Below are 22,848 nucleotides of genomic sequence, written 5' to 3'. Positions count from 1 at the left end.
CCAAAAGAAGGAGGCAACGTGTGGGCCAAGGACTGGGTCACATTTCCTACCTAAGCTCTAGGCCCAGAAAGGCATGAGGTCTGGCTGAGGGGCCCTGGGCCTTGCCTTACTGTTCACCCTGAGCTACCCAATCCTATCTATCCTTCTGTGCCAGGCTGGACACCCAGGCAGCTGCACAGCCAGAAAGCAGCTGTTGCATCCCACCCGAGGTGGTGGCGTCTCCTTGCTGGGCGAAGTGATGCATGTTCGTTTTTAATTACAGACACCGACATGTACCTGCCTGCACACAGCAGTCCCTGCAAGTGGGGGCTCAGACCCTGGAGGCCCCTCAGGCAGCTGGTCTTCATGGCATGTGAATGCTTTGGGGAAGTATAGCAAGAGGCTGCAGCTAGAAGGTAGCAAGTTATTATTCTGCCCAGAAACTTTCCTCTCACCCCCACCAGGCTGCCTCAAAGCCTCTGGCCCAGAAGCTAGACCTGTCTGTTGGTGCTCTGGGGCCTTGCCACACCAACAGGGAGAGCCTGCAGAAGGGCTGGTGAGCACTTCCCCTCTCTCTACTCTCCTCTCACACCAGGAGAGCCCAAAGCTCTGAAAATGGCAGGCAAAGGAGATAGGGAGTAAGACAGGATTGCCAGGGAGGGGAGAGAGAGGAAGTAGGACGTGGCAGAGAGCACCCCAGGCAGGAGCCTAGGGCATTGGCTTGGCTAGACAAATGGGTAGCTTCCCTCTGGCCCTCAATTTGCCCAAGTATGAAATAAAGGGTCTACAGCCATACCACCCTGAATGCGCCTGATCTTGTCTGATCTCAGAAGCTAAGCAGGATCGGGTCTAGTTAGTACTTGGATGGGAGACTGGGAACACCAGGTGCTGTAGGCTTTTGGCCTATCACTCCCTCCCTCTTTCCCTCTTTGGCCAGGCGTGGTGGCTCACGCCTGTAATCCTAGCACTTTGGGAGGCCAAGGCGGGTGGATTACTTGAGGCCAGGAGTTTCAGACCAGCCTGGCTAACACGGTGAAACCTTAACTCTACTAAAAATACAAAAATTAGCCAGGTGTGGTGGCAGGTGCCTGTAATCCCAGCTACTTGGGAGGCTGATGCAGAATTGCTTGAACGCGGGAGACAGAGGTGCAGTGAGCTGAGATCGCACCACTGCACTCCAGCCTGGGCAACAGCAAAACTCTCTCAAAAAAGAAAAAGAAAAAGAAAAAAAAAGAAGAAGGGAGGGAGGGAAGAAAGGAAAGGAAGGGACGGAAGGAAAGGAAGGAAAGGGAAAGAAAGGAAGAGATTAGAATAGATGATCTCAAAAGAAGTGAGGAACTGGAAACGATGAATAAAAACACCATTATGTGAAGATAAGAAAACTGTATACTCAGAAAACCCAAAAAGACTCAATGGAGGGACTACTACGAACATTAAGTCACAAAGGTAACTCAAGCACAGCCCATTTTTCTGTGCAGCAGATCAGCCAATTAGAAAACATAATGGAGGCCGGGCATGGTGGCTCACACCTGTAATCCCAGCACTTTGGGAGGCCGAGGCGGGCAGATCACCTGGGGTCAGGAGTTTGAGACCAGTCTGGACAACATGGTGAAACGCTATCTCTACTAAAAATATAAAAATTAGCCGGGCATGGTGGTGGATGCTTGTAGTCCCAGCTACTTGGGAGGCTGAGGCAGGAGAATTGCTTGAACCCGGGAGGCAGAGGTTGCAGTGAGCCAAGATAGTGCCACCGCACTCCAACCTGTGTGACAGAATGCGACTCTATCTCAAAAAAAAAAAAAAAAGAAAACATAATGGAAACGAGATATAACAACCCTCTTGGGGTTAGGATGAACCCAGGGCCAGTCTGGGAGCCCCGTGTTGAAAGGCAGGGAATGGCAGAGGAGCCAGGCAGGCAGGTCCAGGCCTGGGGGGGAATCTGGGGAAGACTGCAGAAGGGGGAAGGTGTGAGGGAGAGTGGGGCGGGAGACGGTGTGCTGTGCCTGGCACCCCAGCCTGCTGCGCCTGCTGCTGCCACTGCCTGAAGACTTTTCATTTTCACCTCAGAGCCGGCAGCTTGCCACACAATTTACACCTCTGTTCATCTCCCTGGCACGACGCAGACCCTGGCTTCCTGGGCAGCCTGTGGAGGAGGGCCTAGGCAGCAGTCAAGCACCAGGGCAGTCTGGGGTATTGAGGGGTGGGGAAATAATGTTTCCTTCTAAGCAGGCACATGGGACACAGGCTCTGAAGCACCTCAGTGCCCAGATGGACTGGGAGGCCCCTAATCCTGCATCCATACCCAGTCTTACCTTTCTCTAGGCCCAGAGGGCCAAGATACAACCCTGGCTCAGCCCTGCTCTGGCCTTCTCGGGCCTGGGCCCTTGTGTGGCCGGACCAGAGCGTTGGAGAGTACGGGAGTGAGTACCCCAAGGAGAGCTCAGTTAGAGCACAGAGTGAGTCAGCCCTGAGATCCCATCGCTCTCCCTTGCAAATCTGGGAGGAGAGCTACAGCCTTCCAGATGATGGCCCTACCATCGCAGGCTCCACAGCCCACCCCCTCTCCAAGATCCAGCACTCTTAGCAGCTTGTCTGTGTAGTCAAGGACCTTGAGCCCTGTCCTGCTCACAAGCTGACAAACTGGTTGCTGATGATTATCCAGCAGCAGGAAGGCTGCTCGTACAGATGGAGCTGTGAAGCCAAGCACCTGAGAGCCAGAGGAGTCAGGAATTGCCAGAGGGGAAGGACAAGTGGGCAAGTGGGGATGCAGAGGAGACAGGGGACAGAAGAGAGGGAGAGGAAAAGGCCCTGAATTTCTCATCTCCAACTGGTACCTCTGACCTCTGCTCCACTCCTCAGGAAGTCCTTTCCTTCCCACCTGCATAACTAGACAGCTAGCCTCTCCTCATCTGAGGGCCCAGCTGAAGGAGAAGTTGTTCTGCTTGGGGGAGAGGGGGTACACTGCAAGTTCTTTCCTTGGAATCTCTTTCCTCTCCCTAATTCCAATCTTGAGCTTCCTGGAGAAGAGCAACAGAATTCTTCCTTGATAAGTAAATTCCATCTGCCTGGGGAAGAAGGCTCCCTCTGGATTGGTGACAGCCCAACCCCACAGCACCATCCAGACAAGCTTCAGCCCCCAGGGTCCTGCAGGGCTGCCAAGCTACAATATCCGAGCTGGTATTTTGAGAGTGGTGGCTCCCACGCCGCCCCAGCAAAGGCTGGCTTTGTGCTTTCATTCCTGGGGGAAGGGAGGGAGGTGGGGTAAAGCCAGAGAGGCTAAGGAGCAGGTTCCAGTGCCTAGGCCAACAAAAGGGAGAGGCCTGGCCCTCAACACCTCAACACCCAAGGGTAGCTCCCTAAGGGGGCCAGGGAAGCCAAGCCCTGATGTGGTGGGAGGATCGCCTCTTGGCTTGGGGACATCTGGGAATGAAAAGTCACTGCTACTTACTGCTAACTTGCATTATCCTTTTGCAGAATTTAGCTGTGGCCTCTGGCTCTTCCTCCTTATCTCCCAGGTACTCAAGAGACTTGATCTGAATCCCAGCTTGGATACTGTCACTCATCTGCTCAGACGCCATCAGTGTCTCCCTAGTGCCTGCAGGACCCAGCCTAATCTCTTAGGCCCAAACTCACTCCTCTCCTGTACTCCAGTCTCACTGGATACACAAGCCATGACTGCCACCAAGCCAGTACCTCTGCCTGACATGCCTTGCCACCTGGGGAACACTGCCCACCTTATAGGTGCAACCCAAATACCACCACCCTACAAGGGTTGTTTTGCCTTTCCCAGTGAATCTATCCCTCCCCTCCCCACCCCCAGTCATGGCTAGGCTCTGTGGCTGGAGGAGATGGAGGAGGAAAGAGTGCTGGAGGATTGTCACTCAGCTCCAGGTCCTGATGCTGTCAAAAGTGCCCTCCTCCCTGTGCCAGAACAGGCCACTTAGCAGGTGGCAGCACCAGCAGGTGAACCAGCCCTTGAGATCCAGGGAGGGAAGCCTGGGAATAGAACCGCCTCTGCCTCACTGAGGGTGTGGACATGAGGCCTGATAAGGTGCCTGCAGCAGCTGCTTCCTGTGCCCAGGGCACTAGTGAGTGCCTGCTGGGCAAGCAGGTACACAGCCTCTTCTTATGCTTAGACTCGGCTCTCCCAGCAGTCTCCTAGACCTGAAGCCTCAGCCCCCAACTGTGACTACCAGGGTTGGAGAAAGAAGATCAAGTGGATTTGGGATATGCTCGGGATGGTGCCCTGCCAAATTGACGACAAGTCCTCGGCCTCTTGGTTCCAGCCCCACTTATGTATAGGACGAGTGGCAAAAGGCATGTAGCCATCAGAACGATCCTCAGCCTAAGGGACCCAGTCTGGACTCAGCCACTGCTCCATCCCTTGACCTTGGGGCACCTTCCTTCCCTAGGCCTCAGCCTCCCCATCTGTAAAACAATGAGGATGCTGGCTTTGATTAGGACTCTATCATGCCTCCTAGCTGGTTCCTCCATGCACAGAACAATGACACACACAAGAGACCTCAGTAAATAACTGCTGAATAAGTGACTGAGCTGAGATGCCAAGAGGGCCTCCCTTGTTAAAAATAAAGTTTGGAAGCCTCCCACGTTAGCCTGGCAAAGGTGACAGTCAGGAAGAGGGAAATGACTGCAGATTTCACATTCCTGTTAGGGCTTCCTCACCTGCTTTTTTTTTTTTTGAGATGGAGTCTTGCTCTGTCACCCAGGCTGAAGGGCAGTGTCATGATCTCAGCTCACTGGGCAGTGTTGTGATCTCAGCTCACTGTAACCTTTGCCTCCCGGGTTCAAGCAATTCTCGTGCCTCAGCCTCCTGAGTAGCTGAGATTACAGGCGTGTGCCACCAAGTCCAGCTGATTTTTGTACTTTTAGTAAAGATGGGGTTTCACCGTGTTGGCCAGACTGGTCTCAAACTCCTGACCTCAGGTGATCCAGCCACCTCAGCCTCCCAAAGTGTTGGGATTACAGGCGTGAGCCACTGTGCGTGGCGTCCTCACCAGTATTTTCCCTGCCGTGGCCTTGTTGCTCTGCACTGGTGTTTTGACCCCAGCGTGGACTCAGACCCACCCACTGACTCCCTCAGGGTCACTGAGGCAGACTAAGGGGAAACAAACACAAGGGGTTCTGTTCCCACTGGACAGAACACAGGCTGTGGCCAGGCTATTTCGAGCTTCCTCACAGCCACGGCTCAACAGGCTGACCCACTTCCACAGGCACCCTGCTGGGGCCCATAGGCCTTAGTTCTAAGATGGCTGCCCCATAATGCTATCACCACTCAGGAGTTCAGTCACCACCACCCCAGGAGAACTCCAACCTGCAGCTCCCCAGGGTCCCTCCAGGTCCAGCTTCCAATCAGTCACACTCCCCTCAAGACAAGTGCGTCTCTTTGGAGCCCCTGCCCTACCTGCACAAGGGCTGGGCCCTGATGCCTCCCAGATCCACTCACACTGCAGTTACAGCATCCTCAGGATCGAGAACAGACATGCAGTGGGCGGGACTGGAGGTGGCATCTGCCCAGTATTGCACCTCTCTTAGGACAGGTTTTCAAACCAGTTGAGCCTCAGAAGCTCCCTTCCAAACAAAAGCTCAAGACACCTGGGTTGTAAAACGCACAGGCAGAACTACTTCAGGTGAAGCAGGTAAGGGTCTGAGTACAGCCTCCACCCTAGGCTAATAGCCACAGGGCACCTCAGCACAGTCAGAGCAGTCTGAGAACTATGGTCTGGGGTCCTTGCCTTACTTCCTTACTTTACTTCCTTCCTTTTCCTTGCTTCCTTCCTTTTCCTTCCTTCCTTCCTTCTTTTTTTTTTTTTTTTTTTTTAATGTTTTTACTTTTATTTTTTTGAGATGGGTTTCACTCCTGTTACCCAAGCTGATGTGCGATAGCGTGATCTTGGCTCACTGCAGCCTCTGCCTCCTGAGCTCAAGCAATTCTCCTGTCTCAGCCTCCCGACTAGCTGAGACCACAGGTCCATGCCACCATGCCCAGCTAATTTTTTTGTATTTTTTTTCTGTAGAGATGAGGTTTCACCATGTTGCCCAGGCTGGTCTCAAACTCCTGAGCTGGAGTAATCCACCTGCCTCAGCCTCCCAAAGTGCTAGGATTACAGGTGTGAGCCACCATGTCCCCTTCATTTATTTATTTTTGAGCAGAGTCTCACTCTGTCACCCAGGATAGAGTGCAGTGGCATAATCATGGCTCACTGCAGCCTTGACCTCCCAGGCTCAAGCAATCCTCCCACCTCAGCCTCCTGAGTAGCTGGGACTATAAGTGCCTGGCTAATTTTTTTTTTTCTGTTTTTTGTTTTTTAGAGGCAGGGTCTCACTTATGTTGCCCAGGCTGGTCTTGAACTCCTGGGCTCAAGTGATCCTCCCGCCTCAGGTTCCCAAAGTGTTGGGATTACAGGCATGAGCCACCACACCTGGCCTTATCCCCTTTAAGCCCCTGGTAAGACAGTCCCAGTCAACCCAGCTGTCCCAGAATTCAGCCACCAAGGTTCCCCTCAGAGGCTTACTACATCCCCTCGGTGACCCCTCCCCACACACTTTTCTCCAATTTGATGGTGGATGGTCAGACATTCTGACCTCCAGGGCCACCTGCACTCCCCAGCCAATCAGCCACTACATGAACAATGCCCTGTAACACCCTGAACTTGGGAGAAGAAGATCAAATCATTTTACAAAGACCCTCCCCTAAAAACTCCCTGAAATCAGAGACGACGGGGAAGGGCACTTATGAAAAGGATTTTGGACGGGTCTGGGAGAGAAGTCAGGTATGGGGGCTTGGCTATGCCAGTGGAGCACTCTCAATGGCCTGTCCCACCAAGTGCTACAGACATGAGCAAACTGCACTAGAGACCTTACACACACAATCCCACACATGGAATTCCCAGGCCCATCCCTCAGTCCTGGTCTGTTCCATGTGTCCGAAGCCTTCCCTGGACACTCATTAAGACTGTGGTGAATTTGGGGGCCTCTGCCCATTGCTCTGGGCTCACATCTGGGCCCCATCTCTCCTCTGCAGGTTTGCAATTTCAAACAAGTTCTGTTCCATCCTGCAGCTTCCAGAAGACACCCCCTTCCTGGGACTTGGGGAGTGGTCTCCTCCTGTACTAGAGGCCACCTCCTTGGACTCCAGGGGAGCAGCCTGATAAAGCTGAGGCATCTTCCATATGGAGTGATGGTCACACGGTACCCATGGATTCCTGGGGAATGAGTGTTCAGCCTGGGGGCCCTTAGCAGTTTATATGGAGAAAGGCAGAGTTCCAGCTCCTATAGCAGTTTGCCAGGCTGCCAAGCTGAGGAAGGCTAGCCAGAGAGCCAGAGGCTGCCATGCAAACCAGGAAAGCTGAGATCAGCCATCCCTTCCAGAATCCCGAGAGTCCTGACAAGTGCTTCTCCTTGGGCCTCTCACTGTGAACTTCAGGTTTGTTGGTCTCAGGTCCCTCTGTCCCATGAGACCAATCTGGTCCCAGGCTCAGGCACATCTGCAACTCCCAGGACAGCAGCTGCTCTCCACCTCTGAAACCCAAAGCTAAGATCCATTCACCTCTGCCCCTCACCCAGCCTCTAGAGAGCCTGACACATCCTCCCCCCGCAACTCCTGGCAGCAGGGCTCCTGGCCTCCCTCACCCCTGCCAAAACAGAAAGCTGATGGCTGCTGTCATTCCATTTGAAGAACCTTCACAGCAGTCCCAGATCCAGAGAGAAAAAAGAAGGGTGTACACACATGCACACACACACAGCTAAAGGCAGTCAGCTGTTGGTGCTACAGTCAGAAGCACCCAGTCTCATTAGTAATCTTTCTCTGACCCCAGGGCAGGGGACATGAAGGCAGGGATGGAAGGGAACCTTATATTCTCTCCTTGCTGTCTCCTGGGCTGAGAGAGGCACAGGGCCACCCCTGTCCACTGCAGGCTGTGACCAGCAAACAGAGCTAGCCCCTTCCTCATCTCTCCCCTGGCTTTGTTCCCCAAGACGCAAGGTCAGGCTAAACACAGGAGTAGAGGGAACCCCCACACCCTGCTGCCAATACAAGCTCAGGACCTTGGGCCATGCCTCTTCTGTGGGCAGCTGGTCTCTATCTTACTTTCCCTGCTGATGGCCAAGCCCACACAAGCATGCCTCACAGGGGAGAAGCCCCTTGCTCTCCCCCACATCCCTGGCTTTCTTGCCTCAACCCCCACTCTAGGAGCACAGCTGACAGGCTCCCATGGGAGCGGGGAGGAAGGAGGAAGGGCTTTCATCAAAGAGGTGACGTCAAAACCAGGCAACTTGTGAAACTGTCAGGGGCCGGGAAATTTGGACAAAGGTGTCTAAAAATAAACCCCTGAAGCCAGGAAAAGGCTTTGGTGGCTGAGTTGCTCGCCACCACACCACATGCCACACGTCCTGTTCTGAGGTCTGGAACCCAAGAAGTCTCTTCCCAGGGGTGCCCCTCCAGACGGGCCCATGAGGCTGAGGATGGCACCGACAGGACTGGAGAGGCCTTCCTTGAGTGAAATGGGGGAGGACTCCCCAGAGGTGGCACACTAAGCAGGCCTAGGGCACTGGTATCTTCCTTCCTGCCCACACCACCAGCCAGCCCACCCCCACCTCCAGTCCAACCGCAGCCAGGCAAGCACATCCTGCCCAGCACCCCTTCTGGCCACCACCCTCCAGCTCACAAAGGAAACTCCCCTCTATTTTCCCTGTGCCCCTGCCCTACCACTGTGACAGCCCTCCCCTTTCCAGGTCTTCTCACTCCTGATTCTTTAAACCCGTCCTTGACCACCAAGGACACAGCTGGTGACCCAGGGCCTCATTTATTCATTCCTCAGCCCCAACACCAGACTCCAGGGACATCTGAGCTCCCATTTCCATCATCAACACTCTGTCCCTTTCCCCAAGCTGCTTTGGTGAACAAAGTTGCAAGGATCCTCCAAGTGTACCAGGCTGTCACTCCCACTGACTCTCTTGTCCTGTTCCCTGACCCCTGCCACACTGGCCACACCCTCTGTGCAGCCTTTGCTGCCACAGGTTGTCTATCGCCTACCTGGCCCCACAGAGGCTGGGAGGCACAGGGCAGCCTCCCAGGTCAAATACTGCCAACAGGCTGATGTCCCCAAATATATCCACCAGCCCAGCCTTTTCTCAACTCCAGGCCACACATACCATTGCTGACTCCACACCCCCCAACTTAGATGTATCTCAGGCAGCTCCCCTGACATAGCCCAAATAGCTACCTTCCCCGCAAAACCAGGACCTCCCTCAGTTTCCCACATGTCAGTGAAAAGCATCACTACACGCTTGCCCACCTGCCCAGGCCAGAGGGGAGCAGAGCCCTCTGTGACTCCCTCATTGCCTCTCCTTCCCCAACAGCGAATCCACCCAAAGTCCATCAGTTCTATCCCAAAAGTGATTGTAAATCTCTATCCTTGTCCACATCTCTGTAGCCACTGGGCCTGCCCAAGCTGCCACCACTTACAATGGGATTCATGACAGCCTCCTAGGCTAATTCCTCAGCCCTAGGTCTAAGCATCTCCACCTGGTCCCAGGTCTATGGTCCAGTCCCACCCTGCCCAGATATGGGACAGCCCATCTTGTACAGACGTGGCTCCAACTGTGTTATTTTCCTGGCTAGAACACTGCAGTGACTTCCTGCTGCATGTAGATCAAAGCTCTGCCTAGAAGTTCTTATCTCCTCTCTAAAGGCTCTTGTAGGACTCTGCCTTGAGGTTGTCTCCTCTGAGAGGCTGTCCCTGATCATTCTGTCCAAGTTGGTTCCCTGACTTTTCTCACCCTCTCCTTCTCTAGCACATGTCCCATTTTTGTCTGACATTTATTACCTATCTTCACCACCTCACTGTGAATGTCTGTTTCATGCACCAATGTTTCATTCACATTGTGCCCATTATAGCACCTGGCACACAGACAATAAATACAAGTTAAATAAATGAACAAACAATCACGTCCAAACCCAACTGGGGTCATTTCCCTAGCACCCAAGTTTACAAAACGTTTAGGGGAGGAGGGATGTGTAACAGGGCATGTTTTTAAAAAATATATCTCTGTAGACACAGAAATTCCTGTCAGATGACCTGGTGGCTGGCTCTCCTTCCTCCAGGAAGGTTGGGCTGCCAGCATTGCCAGCGACCAAGCCAGGAAGTAAAGGAGACAGAGCCTGCCACTGCTGCCCCAGCCCTGGCCTCTGGGAGCAGGTATATAAGCCCATGCAGAGGCAGGGCCACGGGCAATACATGATTACCTGGGGCCTGCCCAGACACTGGGAGCCTCAGGTCCTTGCTGTGCAGGCCTCCAGCAGGATGAGAATAAAGTGGCCTGTCCATTCATCTGAGCCAGAGTGTGGGATAAGCACTAAGGATGTCTTTGGTCAAAGCCAGAGAGCCAAACTAACCAGACCAGGTTTATGAACAAGCTCTCCATGCTCTTGGGATATGCTCCGGCTCCCACAAGATCTTGGGCATCTGAAAGAGATGCCAACAACCTCTGCCCATCTTCCTAGCTCCACAGGTACCTGTTCCATGAGGGTCCCAGGGTGCTGCTCTGCCAAAACCACCTCTTCCTCCCATTCTAGGCAGGCCTCCTCAGCTCCACCCAAGGGGCCTGGCTGTCCCCAACACACACACCCCAGGCCTGTGCCTCACCTTGATGTAGGTGTCCAAGGCAGGATGGACACGGCGGGTAGCCAGCCAGATGGACAGGATGGTGGTGTAGGGGAAGGTGGCTGTCACCACGTGGCTGGGTGCTGGGAAGGAGAACACCTTGAAGCCAAATTTCTGGTAGAGGTCGATGAGTTCAGGGGAGGGCGATTCCTCACCTTCACTCAGGATGCTGCCCACAGCACATCGGCACTTATCAGGGGGCACCTGGGGAAGCAAAGCATGGGTGTGAGAGTTGGGCAAAGGGAGGAGGCCCTCAGACCTCCTTCCTCCTGGAGTTGTGCCAGATCAGGCCTAAAACAACCACCAGCTCTGACAAGCCATGAAGCCCCAGATACCAGGACAGAGCTAGCTGTTTTCTTACTGGAACCCACCTATGGCCCCTGCCTGTGGCATCGTACCGCAGGACTCTCATCTATTCCTTCAACAAACAGGCCACGCCCTGTGGAAACCCAGGGATCATGCTGAGGGGTTAGACTTGGTCTCTGCCCTCCCAGAGGCCAGGAGAGGGAAGGACAGAGAGGACCTCTGACCATCACCCTCCACATGCCTCCACTGAGGGGGCCATTCCACCCCACCATGAGACCCGCTGTCAGGCCCCACGCCCCAGGGCCACCAGCAGAACTGTACAGTGGCTGATCCTTCAGCCTGGGTCCAGCACAATCCTATTAGCTCATTTCCCTCCTATTTCCTGGAGAAGAGCAGGCTTCATGGGCAGAGAAATTATGGCAGGCAAGGGAGCAAAACTGAGGAGTAGGAATAAAGAGCTCAGAGCCCTCCAAGGTCATGCCCTAGGAAAGCAAGAATATGTGTGTGTGTGTGTGTGTGTGTGTGTTTACCCACATGCTTGCAGGGTCAGGACCTGGCAAGTGGCTGTGGAGGGGCTGCAGGAAGCACCTGTCAGGACACAGAATTGGGATCACTGGCCTCTGGGTTGCTGGTGAAATTCTGTGAAGAGATCATCCTCCCCATCCCTCTCGTAGGGCCAGCTACCATCACCAGAGCCTCTACACTTCTTCTCCAACCCATGGCCCATCCAGGGACCTATCCCACTTCCTAAGTCCCTTCCTGGCTAAAAGCCAAGACCACTGGGTTCCCCTTCAAGTCTCTATAGGTTGTTAGTGCCTGCACTTTCCACTCTGCTCCTCTCCCTACCTAACTTCCCTCCTCTGGCTCCCAGAAACCTTAGCCATGTAAGGCTCCCGTGTGAGCCTCCATCACTTCCTAGGACTGACCCAAGGCTGCAAGACCCAGTACTCATTTCTCCTCCTGGCATCAGGAGGCCTCACTTTGTCTCACCTACTGCTCCCTGTTTCCCATGTCAGCTTTCCAGGTGCCTAAGTCTGTACCAGCCTTCAGGCTGAGCCCTCAGAGGCATGTGATCTTAAATCCAAGAGATTCAGCACAGACCTTGTACCCTCAATCCTGGGTTTTGCTCAACTCTAAAGGCTCCTTTCTCCCCACCCACCACAAAAAAAATTTTTTTTTGCCAGCAGTTCACCTTCACAGGGATGACCCCTAAGTTTAAACAGGCTTCTCCCTCTACCTCCACTTACTCCTGTCCCTACCCCTCCTTCCCAGCACTGTGAAGTCATTATTACCTGTTCTCACCTCTCCCTCCCATTACAGCCCTTTCCAAGCCCTCTCTGAAATCCCCTGGGGGTTTCTCAGCCCTGAATGGCCTCCTCTGCTGAAGCCAACCCAGCCCTTCCTTTTAGTCACAGTTTGCCTGGGACTTGGACACCTATTCCAGGCTCTCACCTCTAAGCAGACCCTAACGGTAACCCTCAACTGCCTGTGGCTCTGGTCCCCTTACAGCCCCCTTGAATCCTATGGCATCCAAACCGGGCTCAGAGCTTTAGTAGCAGGCAACAGGGTATAGTGGTCAGAAACACAGCTTGAGAGAGGCAAGCCATGGTGTGAATCTGAGTCGTGTGACTCTAGACAAGTCCCTTGGGTTCTGGGAGCCCCAGTTCCTCAATACCTATTACAGAACTGCCATATTAAACAAGAAACTTCACGAGAGCTTAGCCTGGGCCCAGCATTCAGCAAGTGCTCCATAATTGTTGGTTATTAGTAGCTATGACACAGTCCAAACAACTGTCCATGGCCTAGAATGCCCAACGACCCAAACCTCTGAATATGCAGCTCCTCCCTGCCTGTCCTTCAGGTTCAAATGCCCTCTTGGAGAGCCTTTCAGAGTGGTTCAGTGGCACTCTCTTCTCCCCCAATAATTTGCTGTAAACTCTCTTGACCTCCACAAGTCTACCTTGCACACAGTCACTTCTCTTGGCCTAAAACTCCTCCCACCCCACCCAGAGGCACAGGAGACCACTGCAATACCACTTCTTGTCTCTAGATGGTGCAACTGCCCTACTCACACGCCAAGACTTGAGCATGACCAGATATAGGCAGGAAGTTACCTGGTGGACCTCCTGCTGACAAGCCAAGGGACACTGCCTGCCACAAAGCCTATCTTCATGTCCCTGACCTTACCAACCTGTGCTGTGCAAAAGAAACATCTACATAAGTCACATGGAGAAACAAGTGGAAGGTCACTTGATCTCTTCCTCTCTACTGCTGGCTTGCCTGGGTTTGAGTTCCAGGGTCTTTCCTGGGAACGCTTCAGCAGCCCTCATGGGACTCCCAGCTCAACATCCTCTTCAGTAGCCAAAAGGCAACAGAACACATGTGGTCATCTTGCTTAGAACCGCTCAATGGCTCCCAATTTACCTCTAGGATGAAACTAAATTCACAAGCCAAGTAGGCAAGGTTCTTTTGGAGTGGCCTACATAATACTGCATGAATTTGCCCACACACTCACCTTGCACTCCCCTTCTGCAGCCTCAGGCCCCAGCAGGGGCCACAGCTCAGATGGGCAGGCACCTACTGAGTGTCTGCATGGCAGAGGGAGGGATGGATCCAGGCTCTGGCCCAGCCCGCCTTGCCAGCCTCCTCACCCGCCACACCCCCACACACACCCACATGAAACTATTTGCAGCTCCCCAAACATGCCACGTCCTCCCATGCTTCCTGCCTTTGCGTAAGCTACTTCCTCTGTCTGAAATGTCCTTCTTCACTCTATTCCAGAGTCCCTTCTGCCTGGGAAACTCTTGCCCATCCTGCAAGACTCAGCTCAACTTTCTCCTTCAAAGCCTTCTGTTGCTCTCCACCAAGCAGCCCCTCCTCTCTGATCCCAAGTACCCACCAGGGAGAAGGTCTTGTGCTGCACTGTAACTGATGGCCTCCCCATCTCTCTCCATTACTCCAGGCCTCTAGGCAAAAAGGTCCAGGATCCTGCGCACACAGAAAGTTCTTGAGGCATGCTCAGTGACAGTACATGCATACACACACAAGCCCTGCACCGTAACAAACTTCCTCTCCCTCTACCTGGAGAAAAGGTGGAGCTCCTGTCACAGTGGAAGAAGGGAGCTAAGAAGGCAGGGCTCCTAGGATCCAGGAGGTGTGTGGGGCACAGCAGCTCCTTTCCTGGCTGAGCAACCCCCTAATTCTACAAGTAAGAACACTTCCTACCCCCTCCCCTGCCTTGGCCTAAGTGGGAGCCTAGAAAGTCCCTCAGCAAGCCTACCACCCACTAAGCAGCCCCATGCAAAGTTGAAGCTGGGAAGCAGCTGAACAAGGCACCAGCAAGAAGGAAATGGAACAGGCCCTAAAATAACCCAGAGAGTGGCAAGGCTGATCCAGTGGCAGAAGAAAGCTTTCCTGGCCTCCCAGTAAAGCCCAGACCCGCCTCCAGGGAAAAGGCCTACTAAGGCTGTCAAGCACCCAGAAGGCTGGGATGTCCCGACGGGCAAGAGACCCCATCCACCTTGGCTCAGTGCAGTATCTTTATTTGGGCCTAACCCTAGGACACAGGCCTGGGCCTCCCAGCTCTACCTGCCTGCTCCTCTTCCTCCCCAGATCAGCTATTTCTCTGGGTACCTCTGCCCAGAACAAGAATTGGATCAGAACTAGTACCTACAAGGAACCACACCCAGGAAACAGGGCAGTGGCCAGGCCCACCACCACTCGGGGTAAAGACAAGCCCATCCAGGATGTGTCCTCAAAGCAAGAGTACCAGGAAAACAATAGAGGCATGCCAGACCCCAGAGCATCTCCTTTGGGCAGAGAAGCCTCCTAAGTCCCATTACTGGGAGAAGAGGGCAATCTGCTTAGAACCTGAAGCTTTCAGGTCTGAACTAGTCCTAAGGCTGGCCCCACTGGCCCTTCCTGAGTGGTGTCACAGTGCCCTGCTGACCCTGTTGCGTGAGGCTATAGTGAAGATAGCCACTTCAGGGCCCCTGCCAAGCCAAGACTTTGATGAGTCTGGGAACTGGACAAGACTAATAATCTTTCAGGATGCAGGAATGAGAAATGGTGTCAGCGGCCCAGACCAAATGTAGCCGTTGGGTTCAGGGTTAATAGAAACAGCCAACCCCAGGCCCACAACCTACACAACCTGACAGGGACAGCAGCACCATCTCTCAAACCCAGGCACAGAGGGCTGCCCTTACTCTTCCCATGCCAGCCTACTGACCCAGAGCTACCCAAGTTAAGGGGGAAAGTAGAGGCAGGGCCCTTCGTTTGCACTGGTACTCCCAAGGGAATAGAGGAGCTGCACTGGCCCATGACTAGAGGGTTGATATGGGACCTCGTTTGCCCTCCTAGGTACTACAGGTCAACACGCCAACCCCCAACTTCCCTGGGAAGCTTACTCCCAAAGGCACATGGAGACAGGCACCAGTCAGGACACGAGATGATGCAGACAGCCAGGCCAGAGGACAGGACTCATTCTTCAGGCTCGGGAGGAAAGAGAGGAGTCAACAAGATACCAGCCCTCAAAGGTGAGTTTACTTAGAAACCTTTCAGGAACCTTCCTCTATACCCCTACACCTTCAAACAGAATCCTAAAAATAGCTGATATCTGACCAGGCACTCACCACTTTCCCCAGGTGCTGCCTTCCAAGCCTAAGCTCATTAAATCCAAACAGGCTTCTATGGTTGGTACTGTTTTCACCCCTGTTCCTGATTCAGCCAACATCACACAGCAAGGCAGTGCTGAAGTCAGGATTCAAACCCAAGCAGACCAGCTTCAGAGCTGCACTACACAACCCAGAGGCATCCAAGAGTCCGAGAAATTGGCCCTGGCAAGGAGCAGGCTTCACAATGGCTTTTCCCTGTACTTTGCCACATCACATTGCCCAGACAACCCGCAGGAGGCTGGGACTAAACCAGAAAGGCAGGCAGGGTCCCTAAAAGTACAAAGTCCCAGTGGCATGAGGTCCTCAGGCAGGACTGGATGTCAAGTGTGATACCCACCTATTAAGGGCTGGGTATTGGACCATATCCTTATCAATTAGCCCCCATAAAACAAAAACCCTGAGGTAGGGATTCTTTTATTCTCATGTGATAGATGAGGAGACAGACTCAGACAGGTCAAGTGAGTCACTTAAAGTCACACACTGGTTAGCAGTGGAGCCTTGATTCAAACCTATAAGGGCAAATCCAAAGCCCCTTCCTCTCACACCTCATCTCACCTCACCTCAAGGACAGTTCTAGTGGGCAGAGCTCGTGCCTCCAGACCTGTTTCACATAGTTAACCTGCTGCACAGCAAATGCCTGGACTCCACTTGGCAGAAAATAACCATGGAGTAACCAGGATAGGGGGCAGCCTGGGCCCTCAGGAAACATCCCAGCCCACATTCCCATTGCCCTTGTTGAGGAGGTCAGTCCTGGGAAATCTTGCTCCCTCACCCCTTCCCAGGCTCCATCCAAACTAAGTGCCTCCAGGGAGGGCAGGGAGCCTCCTCTCCACACATACTGAGGGAAGAGGGAGTGTGACACAGGCCTATGTCAGAACTCTCACCAGCCTCAGCCCCTGCAGACCTAGTGGCCCTGGGCCTTGGTTCTCACTGGACTAGGGGAAAGGGGGCTTTGATGGCAGTCTTGCTTACTAAAGGCAGAAGCAAGTACCACCAGTTCCCCAACCCACTCCATGCCTGGAGCAAACACCACCTCCTAGGTGGTAGGTGTAAGCAGCAAATACAGGTCCACATAAATTGAACTAGCTGCCACACTCCTCTTGCCCCAGCCAGGCTCCCCAAACAAGCAAGCAGGCAGGTTGCTTAAGTCCCAAACACAGCAGCGGAAGTGGTGGTGGCACGGAGTGGGGCAGGAGGTAAAGGGCCAGCCTGGCAGACAGGATGGGCCCACAGGCACAGTGACAGCAGCCCATCTACTAGGGCCTGTCCATGGGCCAGAGCAGGCCAGGATCAAGCGAGGCACTCAGGGTCCTCCCAGCTCCTTCCTTCCCCTCCAACACTGAAGGCTCCCAGAGGGACAAGGCCCAAAAAGGGAGCCTGAAGTCACTTTCCAAGCCCCCAGCACCCATCCCAGAAGCAGGGCTGAGGGCAGAGCAGTTTTTCTAGTCAGGACCCTTCTTCAGCCATGCAAGGGCAGTATGGACCAGTGTGTGTAAGGTAGCAGATCTGTGACTGATATCCACCTACACATGACCCTTATCTCTGAACTCATCCCCCTTCCCTTGCATACCTTGAAGAGGAATGGCCCACACTCCATGAATGCTGGGCTCTGAGGTGGGTGAGTACACCCATGAGCCCCTGCCAGGGTCTGTCCACTTCCCAAGAGACTTCTTCCCTATCTTCCCATCCCCAACCATGCCAAGGCTTTCAGGGATGGAGAATGGAATCCTTCCTCCTGCCTCACAGGAACCACTCACCCAACCCCATATAGGACTCCAGGGCTCAAGGCTAAGAGCTCCAGCAGCAGCTACTATGAACAGGTCCACAGCAACTGCCACTGTCCCACCTTAGTGGTACCCTTTCTTGTGCTACTTCCTGAGTCCACATCCAGCCTAGGTGGGACCAGCTTCCTCCCTGCCCAGCTGAGGACAGGAAGAGGCATGCCTAGGGAACTGTCCGTCACACCTCATGGGGGTGGGCAGCATCTAAAGGTGGCACCTCTCACCTGGTTACTCACCACCCCACTCACAGAGACTGACACAGCCTCACTGCCTCTCCACACTCACATAGAAGCAGATACTGGCACCTGTTGCTCTGGGCAAGGGAAGGACACAATGGGGGTGGGACACTCAACAGGTCAGCCTCTATTCTCTTTATCTGAGAACCAGAGCATGCCCCAGACTGCATACTGCTGGTGGAGGCAGCCTAGGGGGCAAAAAGCTTGGGTTCTCAGCCCACTCCAGGACCAGAATGGGGCCTTTCCTCTAGGCTCCTAACACCCACACACTGGCAGGTCCTGGTCCCCATGGTACCCTAGTGCCCAACACAGAGCCTCGTACAGAGCAGGTGCTCAGATATTTGTTAAATGAAAACAAAAACGTATGAGATCAGCACCTTACTCCTACTATCTGAACCTGTTTTCCCCTCCATAATAGGGACTGTGGACCAGGAGGCCTCAGGTCCTTCTGGACCAGTCTGTGATAGCCACGAGCACCTGAAGCCTGGGGGTCCATGGTTCCCTGAACCTGTTACAATCTCTGTCAGGCAGAGAATGCAATGACCAGCTCCCACAGTAGATGGGGACCCAAGTGTCCCTGAGCCATCCCACGTGCCAGAGTGTGATGTAGCTCTAAATGGGGACACAGGTGTCTTTCGGACTGACCCAGGACTGGGAGGGGCAGGGTCACAAGGGCCATCTTGACCTGTTCATCATCCTCTGTGCCAGCCAAATGACCACAGCCAGGCCAAGGGTCTAGGTTTGCTCAGTCTGACCTCTCAGCACATGTTAGCACAAGTGGTTTTCCCACCTGTCTTTGTTGTTGTTAAGCATCTGTTGAGGGCTAAGTGCTGGGATAAATGCCTCACCTATATCACTTAACTCTTCTCAGTCTACTATGAAGCAGGTATTTTATCATTACTCTGCAGACAAGGAAATACAGGCTCAGAAAGATTATGTGATATGCCTAAGATCACTCAGCAGGATAGTGATGGGACAGAATCAGAACTCGGGATTGCTAGCCTCAAGGCTGTGCTCTCAGGCCACAGTCCCCCAGACAAGCACCCAAGTCAGACTATGACCAACCAACCCTGGAGACCCAGGGCCCACCCCATGGGGTCCACCACATCTCTGGGAAAGCTGCAGGAGGCAGTGGCCAGGCCAGAATATCCCATGCCAGGTTTCTTCCATCTCACTCTTCCCTAGACCAGCCTCCAGCACTGACCCCAGAGTACCCTGCTGCCTTAGCCCTTTCCCATCCAGGAATTAGCACTTCCAACCCAAGAGGCAACATGTTGATTCCAGAACAGGCAGACATGCCAATGGGAAGAGAGCCAGATGCAAGGACTCTCCTTGCAGAAGGCTCTGACAGGGCCAGGTGTGGAAGGAGGAGCAGGGGCTTACACAACAGAGCCTTTGAAGGGGTGAGGGTCACACATCTGATCTAGGAGCTCCCCATAGCCCACTGTCTGTCCCATCTCACTCAGGCTCCAGTGCTCCCAACTTCAGTTAGTGCCATCTCCTGGCCATGTGACTGCAAAACCTCAACCAACCCATGTCACCTCTCACCTGGGCCCAGCCCAATCTCTTCTATGGCCTCCTGCCTCATCTCCTTCCCTCCTCCACTTGCCCTTCAGCTAACTTCCTAAAACAAAGGTGGCAAATTGTGCCACACCCTTCTCTTCAACCTGCTGTACTTCCCTACCACCTGGCTGAGCAAACCCTTCCACCTTTCTCCACCCACGACATGTCTACTAACCACAATTCTCCGGTCATCCCATGTCTTCAGGCTCTTGCTGTCGCAGTTTTCTTAGCCAAGTACCCCTTCCCAACAGAGCAAAAATTCTACTTACGTGAGAAGGCCCAGTTGACATCTACCCCTTCTCTGAGCCTCCCCAGCAGACTCATGGCAGCCTCCCTGAACCTACAGCTCAAAGTTCTGTGGACATCAAGCACAGTGTCTTGCTGGAGAATCACTTGTGTGTGGCTGACATGTCAGCCACACAGAGCTTCCTGAGGGCACAGCCAGGTCTGATTCATCTCCAGAGTGTAGGTATAGAGTAGAACCTGGCACAGACAGGGAGCCAGCACACCCTGTTTCAACTAGTGCCCCAGTGAGCCAGTCAGCAGGCATTGGGTAGGCTGCAGGGCTTGTCCACTTGAGCTCTCCAGGCAAAGAAATCAGAGCTGGGGATTCCAAATGCTTGGTTTGGCACAGCTTAGTATTAGAGGCTGAAGAACCCTTGACAGAGCTGCCAGCCCATCCAGCTGTGGGCAGCACCACCCCATAGCATAGCAGTAGGCTACACTGGCAAGCTCTGACTCACCATAGGTTGTAAGAACAGCCAGACACCCACAGGGTGCTAGTGATGCTGGATTAGTCTTTGACATCAGCATTCTGAACAATCTTAGTAGCTCATCTGGCTCCACTAGCCCCCTAGGCCATCTCCCAACTAGGCAGCTTGAGGTCTAAGGAAATGCCATATCACTGGGTTGGGGGGCATCAGAATGGCTGAAGAGGTAAGATTCCAAGCCCCATGCCCAGGGACTGCCCTCTCAGCCCTCAAGGGCCTACAACTATGGCAGGAGAGCTGAGGGATGGAAAGCACAGAAACAGCAAGATGTAACCCCAAAGAGTGGGCAGAATCTGAATGGCTTGGCCTTAGAGCACTGGCCCCAAATGGAGATGGAAGGAGGGATGACAAGAAGAGGAGGCAGGGGACCAAAGTCCTGGCAGAAGCTAGGGATTCATGGTGGTATAGTCCACTGCATTTGGAAATCCACAATTAGCCATGGGCAAGGGGAACCAGACCTGGGCAAACAGAAAGCCCACATATGGATGCTGGGAGCAGAAGTCCAGGCTAAATCTGGAAGGTGCTTCAAGCTCTTAGAGGAGGGGTGTAAAAGCCAGCTTGAAGATTCTCCCACCCTTTCCTCAGCAACCAAAAGTACCCTCCCCAAAGAAGCGCTGGCCCACCAGGTCCATCGATGGAGCAGAACCCCATGGAGGCTCCTTACCATGTGGGGGTTGTCATAGTAGACAGCGATGGAGCGGAGCTTGGGAGAGATGCTGCAGCTCTCGGTGAAAAGCCGCCCAGTCTCACCATAGGGCCCCATGTGGAACTTGTAGGCCACAGTGACGTTGCGGATGGGGGGTGACCCAGCACTCACTGCCACCCCAGCCAGCAGCCCTGAGTACCCGGCAAAGGCCAGCAGCGTCAGCAGCAGTAAGAGAGTCAGGCCCCCAATCAGGCCCAGTAGTAGCAGGTCCGACATGGCTCTGGACCCCCCACACTGCACCTCAAGGCAGCTGTAAAGGAGAAAGAAGGGAGAGGAGGCTGGTAGCCTGCTCTGACAATGTGCCCACCTGCCCGCCAAGCAGTTCTGGCCCAACCTCCTCAGTCCTGCCTTGGGTGCTCTGACCCAGAGAGGGGAGGGGCCAGAGGTGTTTACACACAGAGTGACCTAGAAGGGAGCTACAAAGGATGACTGAAGCCACAAGCCTCTTTATTTCTTAATCGCAGTTGGTGAGGATCTCAGAGCAGCTCTACCTGTGAGCTGGCAGCCCTGGTCATACCTGGGGAAACTGAGTCATAGAGGGGCACAGGAGTGAGTCAGCCAGAGACATACTCCTGGCCCTGAAAAGTCTCCCCCAAGATGCACCAGATACCAGCCAGCCTGCCTTTCCTCCACATTACCTCTTCCTCCCCACAGCTGAACCACGCCACCAGCCCAGCCTCCCCAAGCCTCAGGGAGGACTGCCAGAGGGAGGACTGGCAAATGCTAGGGTTCAAACACTTATTAATGAACAGGGAGACAAACCATACCGAACAAAAACCCGTGAGGGAAAATGTGCCTCAGGAAGAGAATTCCATAAGAAACTCTCCTTTTCTAAGTACATCTGGCCTTCAGGGACCTTGCAATCCAGCAAGCTCACCCATCCAGAACCAGAGGAAAGACCAGAGCAAAACGGCCTGAGCAGCTAGAACAAAGTCCAACACTAAGCTTCCCAGACTTGAACCACCAATGTTAACAAGCTTCATCCCAATTTTCCAGCCCATAGAAGAAACAGTGAGGAGTAAGAGGAAAAGGCTGCTAAAAGGGGAGTCGCATAGCAGGAAGAAGTAACAATTATCCATAAGAGGAAAAGAAGCTGTTCAACAGCAGGCCCAGGAACATAACACAGAGGCCAGTGTGTGAGCTATTCAAGGCAGGCTGCCTAGGTCTTCAGGCAGCTTGGGGTCAGAGGCCTAACCCTCTTACAAGGAGGGCTTGACCTGAGTTGCCCAGGCGGGGGGAATAAATCACAGCCCAGAGAAGACTGTTTAAAGAGGAAGGGAGCCATGTGACCCACTGGGGGGACATTCCCACCTCAATTATTTAAAAGTAATATTTAACATTTAAAAAGTTTTGAAGCTGAAAAGGCCACACTGCAGCTTTGTGGAAAACTTAGCTCTGTGTAATTATTTCTTCCCTGTGGGTGCTGGGTGTTGATTTTATGCAAAAACAAAACAAAACAAAACAAAAAAAAACCGTCTTTGGAGTCAATGAGCACACAGTATTTGCTCACAAAGAGGCAAAGTAAATTTCTAAACTTTTGGTGTCAGGAAATTGAGGTGTTGCCCACTAGTCTCACCCATCTGTGCTTCTACCCATCAGTATCTCTCTCTTTTCTGCCTGTCCTACTCATCTCATCTCCAGTTACTTTCATTCCAATTTTCTTTGATAATGATGAGAAATCTTCCACAGAACACTTACTATATGCCAGGCACTGTCTAAATGTTGAAACACAGCTACTTCATTACCTTAAAGCAATCAAGAGGTAGGTAAGGCTAAAGGTACAAGTGGTTAGAGGTTAAGAGACTTGCCTAAGGTAACACAGGTATTAAACAGAGCCACGTGGACCAAAATGCAGGCAACACAAGCCCAGACACTCTGACTCCAGGCCCCCATTTCCACTTTCTCTCTCTTCTCTGGTGACTGGCTTCCAGAAAGGCTCAAGCATTAAATCCTTGTTGGACATCTCTGAGCCCAAAGCTGGAAAACTCTCAGCATCTAGGCCCCCACTTGCCTTGGGAATGACAGACTCTCACCCTGATCTGCCATTTCAGCTGAACACTTCCTGTCTCCTCAAGGAAACTTGGTATCTACCTTTCTCTTCCTCTCACTTCCCAAACTGCTCAGAAAGGGGGGGGGGGAATGCACCTGTGCG

At 53.3% G+C, this 22,848-nt stretch overlaps 1 protein-coding gene and 1 pseudogene across 3 annotated transcripts in view; one reads left to right on the top strand and one right to left on the bottom strand.

The window, feature by feature from the left end:
* The window catches only part of TEX264 (testis expressed 264, ER-phagy receptor), a 32,953-nt gene that overhangs the window by 8,913 nt on the left and 1,192 nt on the right, over positions 1-22,848 (bottom strand). For all 3 annotated transcript variants that reach the window (XM_050780971.1, XM_050780972.1, XM_050780973.1), the window contains exons 2-3: positions 20,655-20,946; positions 10,644-10,865 (exon numbers count right to left, since the gene is read on the bottom strand). In XM_050780971.1, the coding sequence (XP_050636928.1) occupies positions 10,644-10,865; positions 20,655-20,912 (480 nt within the window). In that variant the 5' untranslated portion in view covers positions 20,913-20,946. The remainder of the gene's footprint in view (positions 1-10,643; positions 10,866-20,654; positions 20,947-22,848) is intronic.
* On the top strand, positions 762-876 carry LOC126949571 (uncharacterized; annotated as a pseudogene).

The sequence above is a fragment of the Macaca thibetana genome, chromosome 2 (assembly GCF_024542745.1).
Source record: "Macaca thibetana thibetana isolate TM-01 chromosome 2, ASM2454274v1, whole genome shotgun sequence".
Taxonomy (NCBI): Eukaryota; Metazoa; Chordata; class Mammalia; order Primates; family Cercopithecidae; genus Macaca; species Macaca thibetana.
The sequence above is the reverse complement of the archived record's forward strand: the minus strand, read 5'-3'. Positions and strand labels throughout refer to the sequence as shown.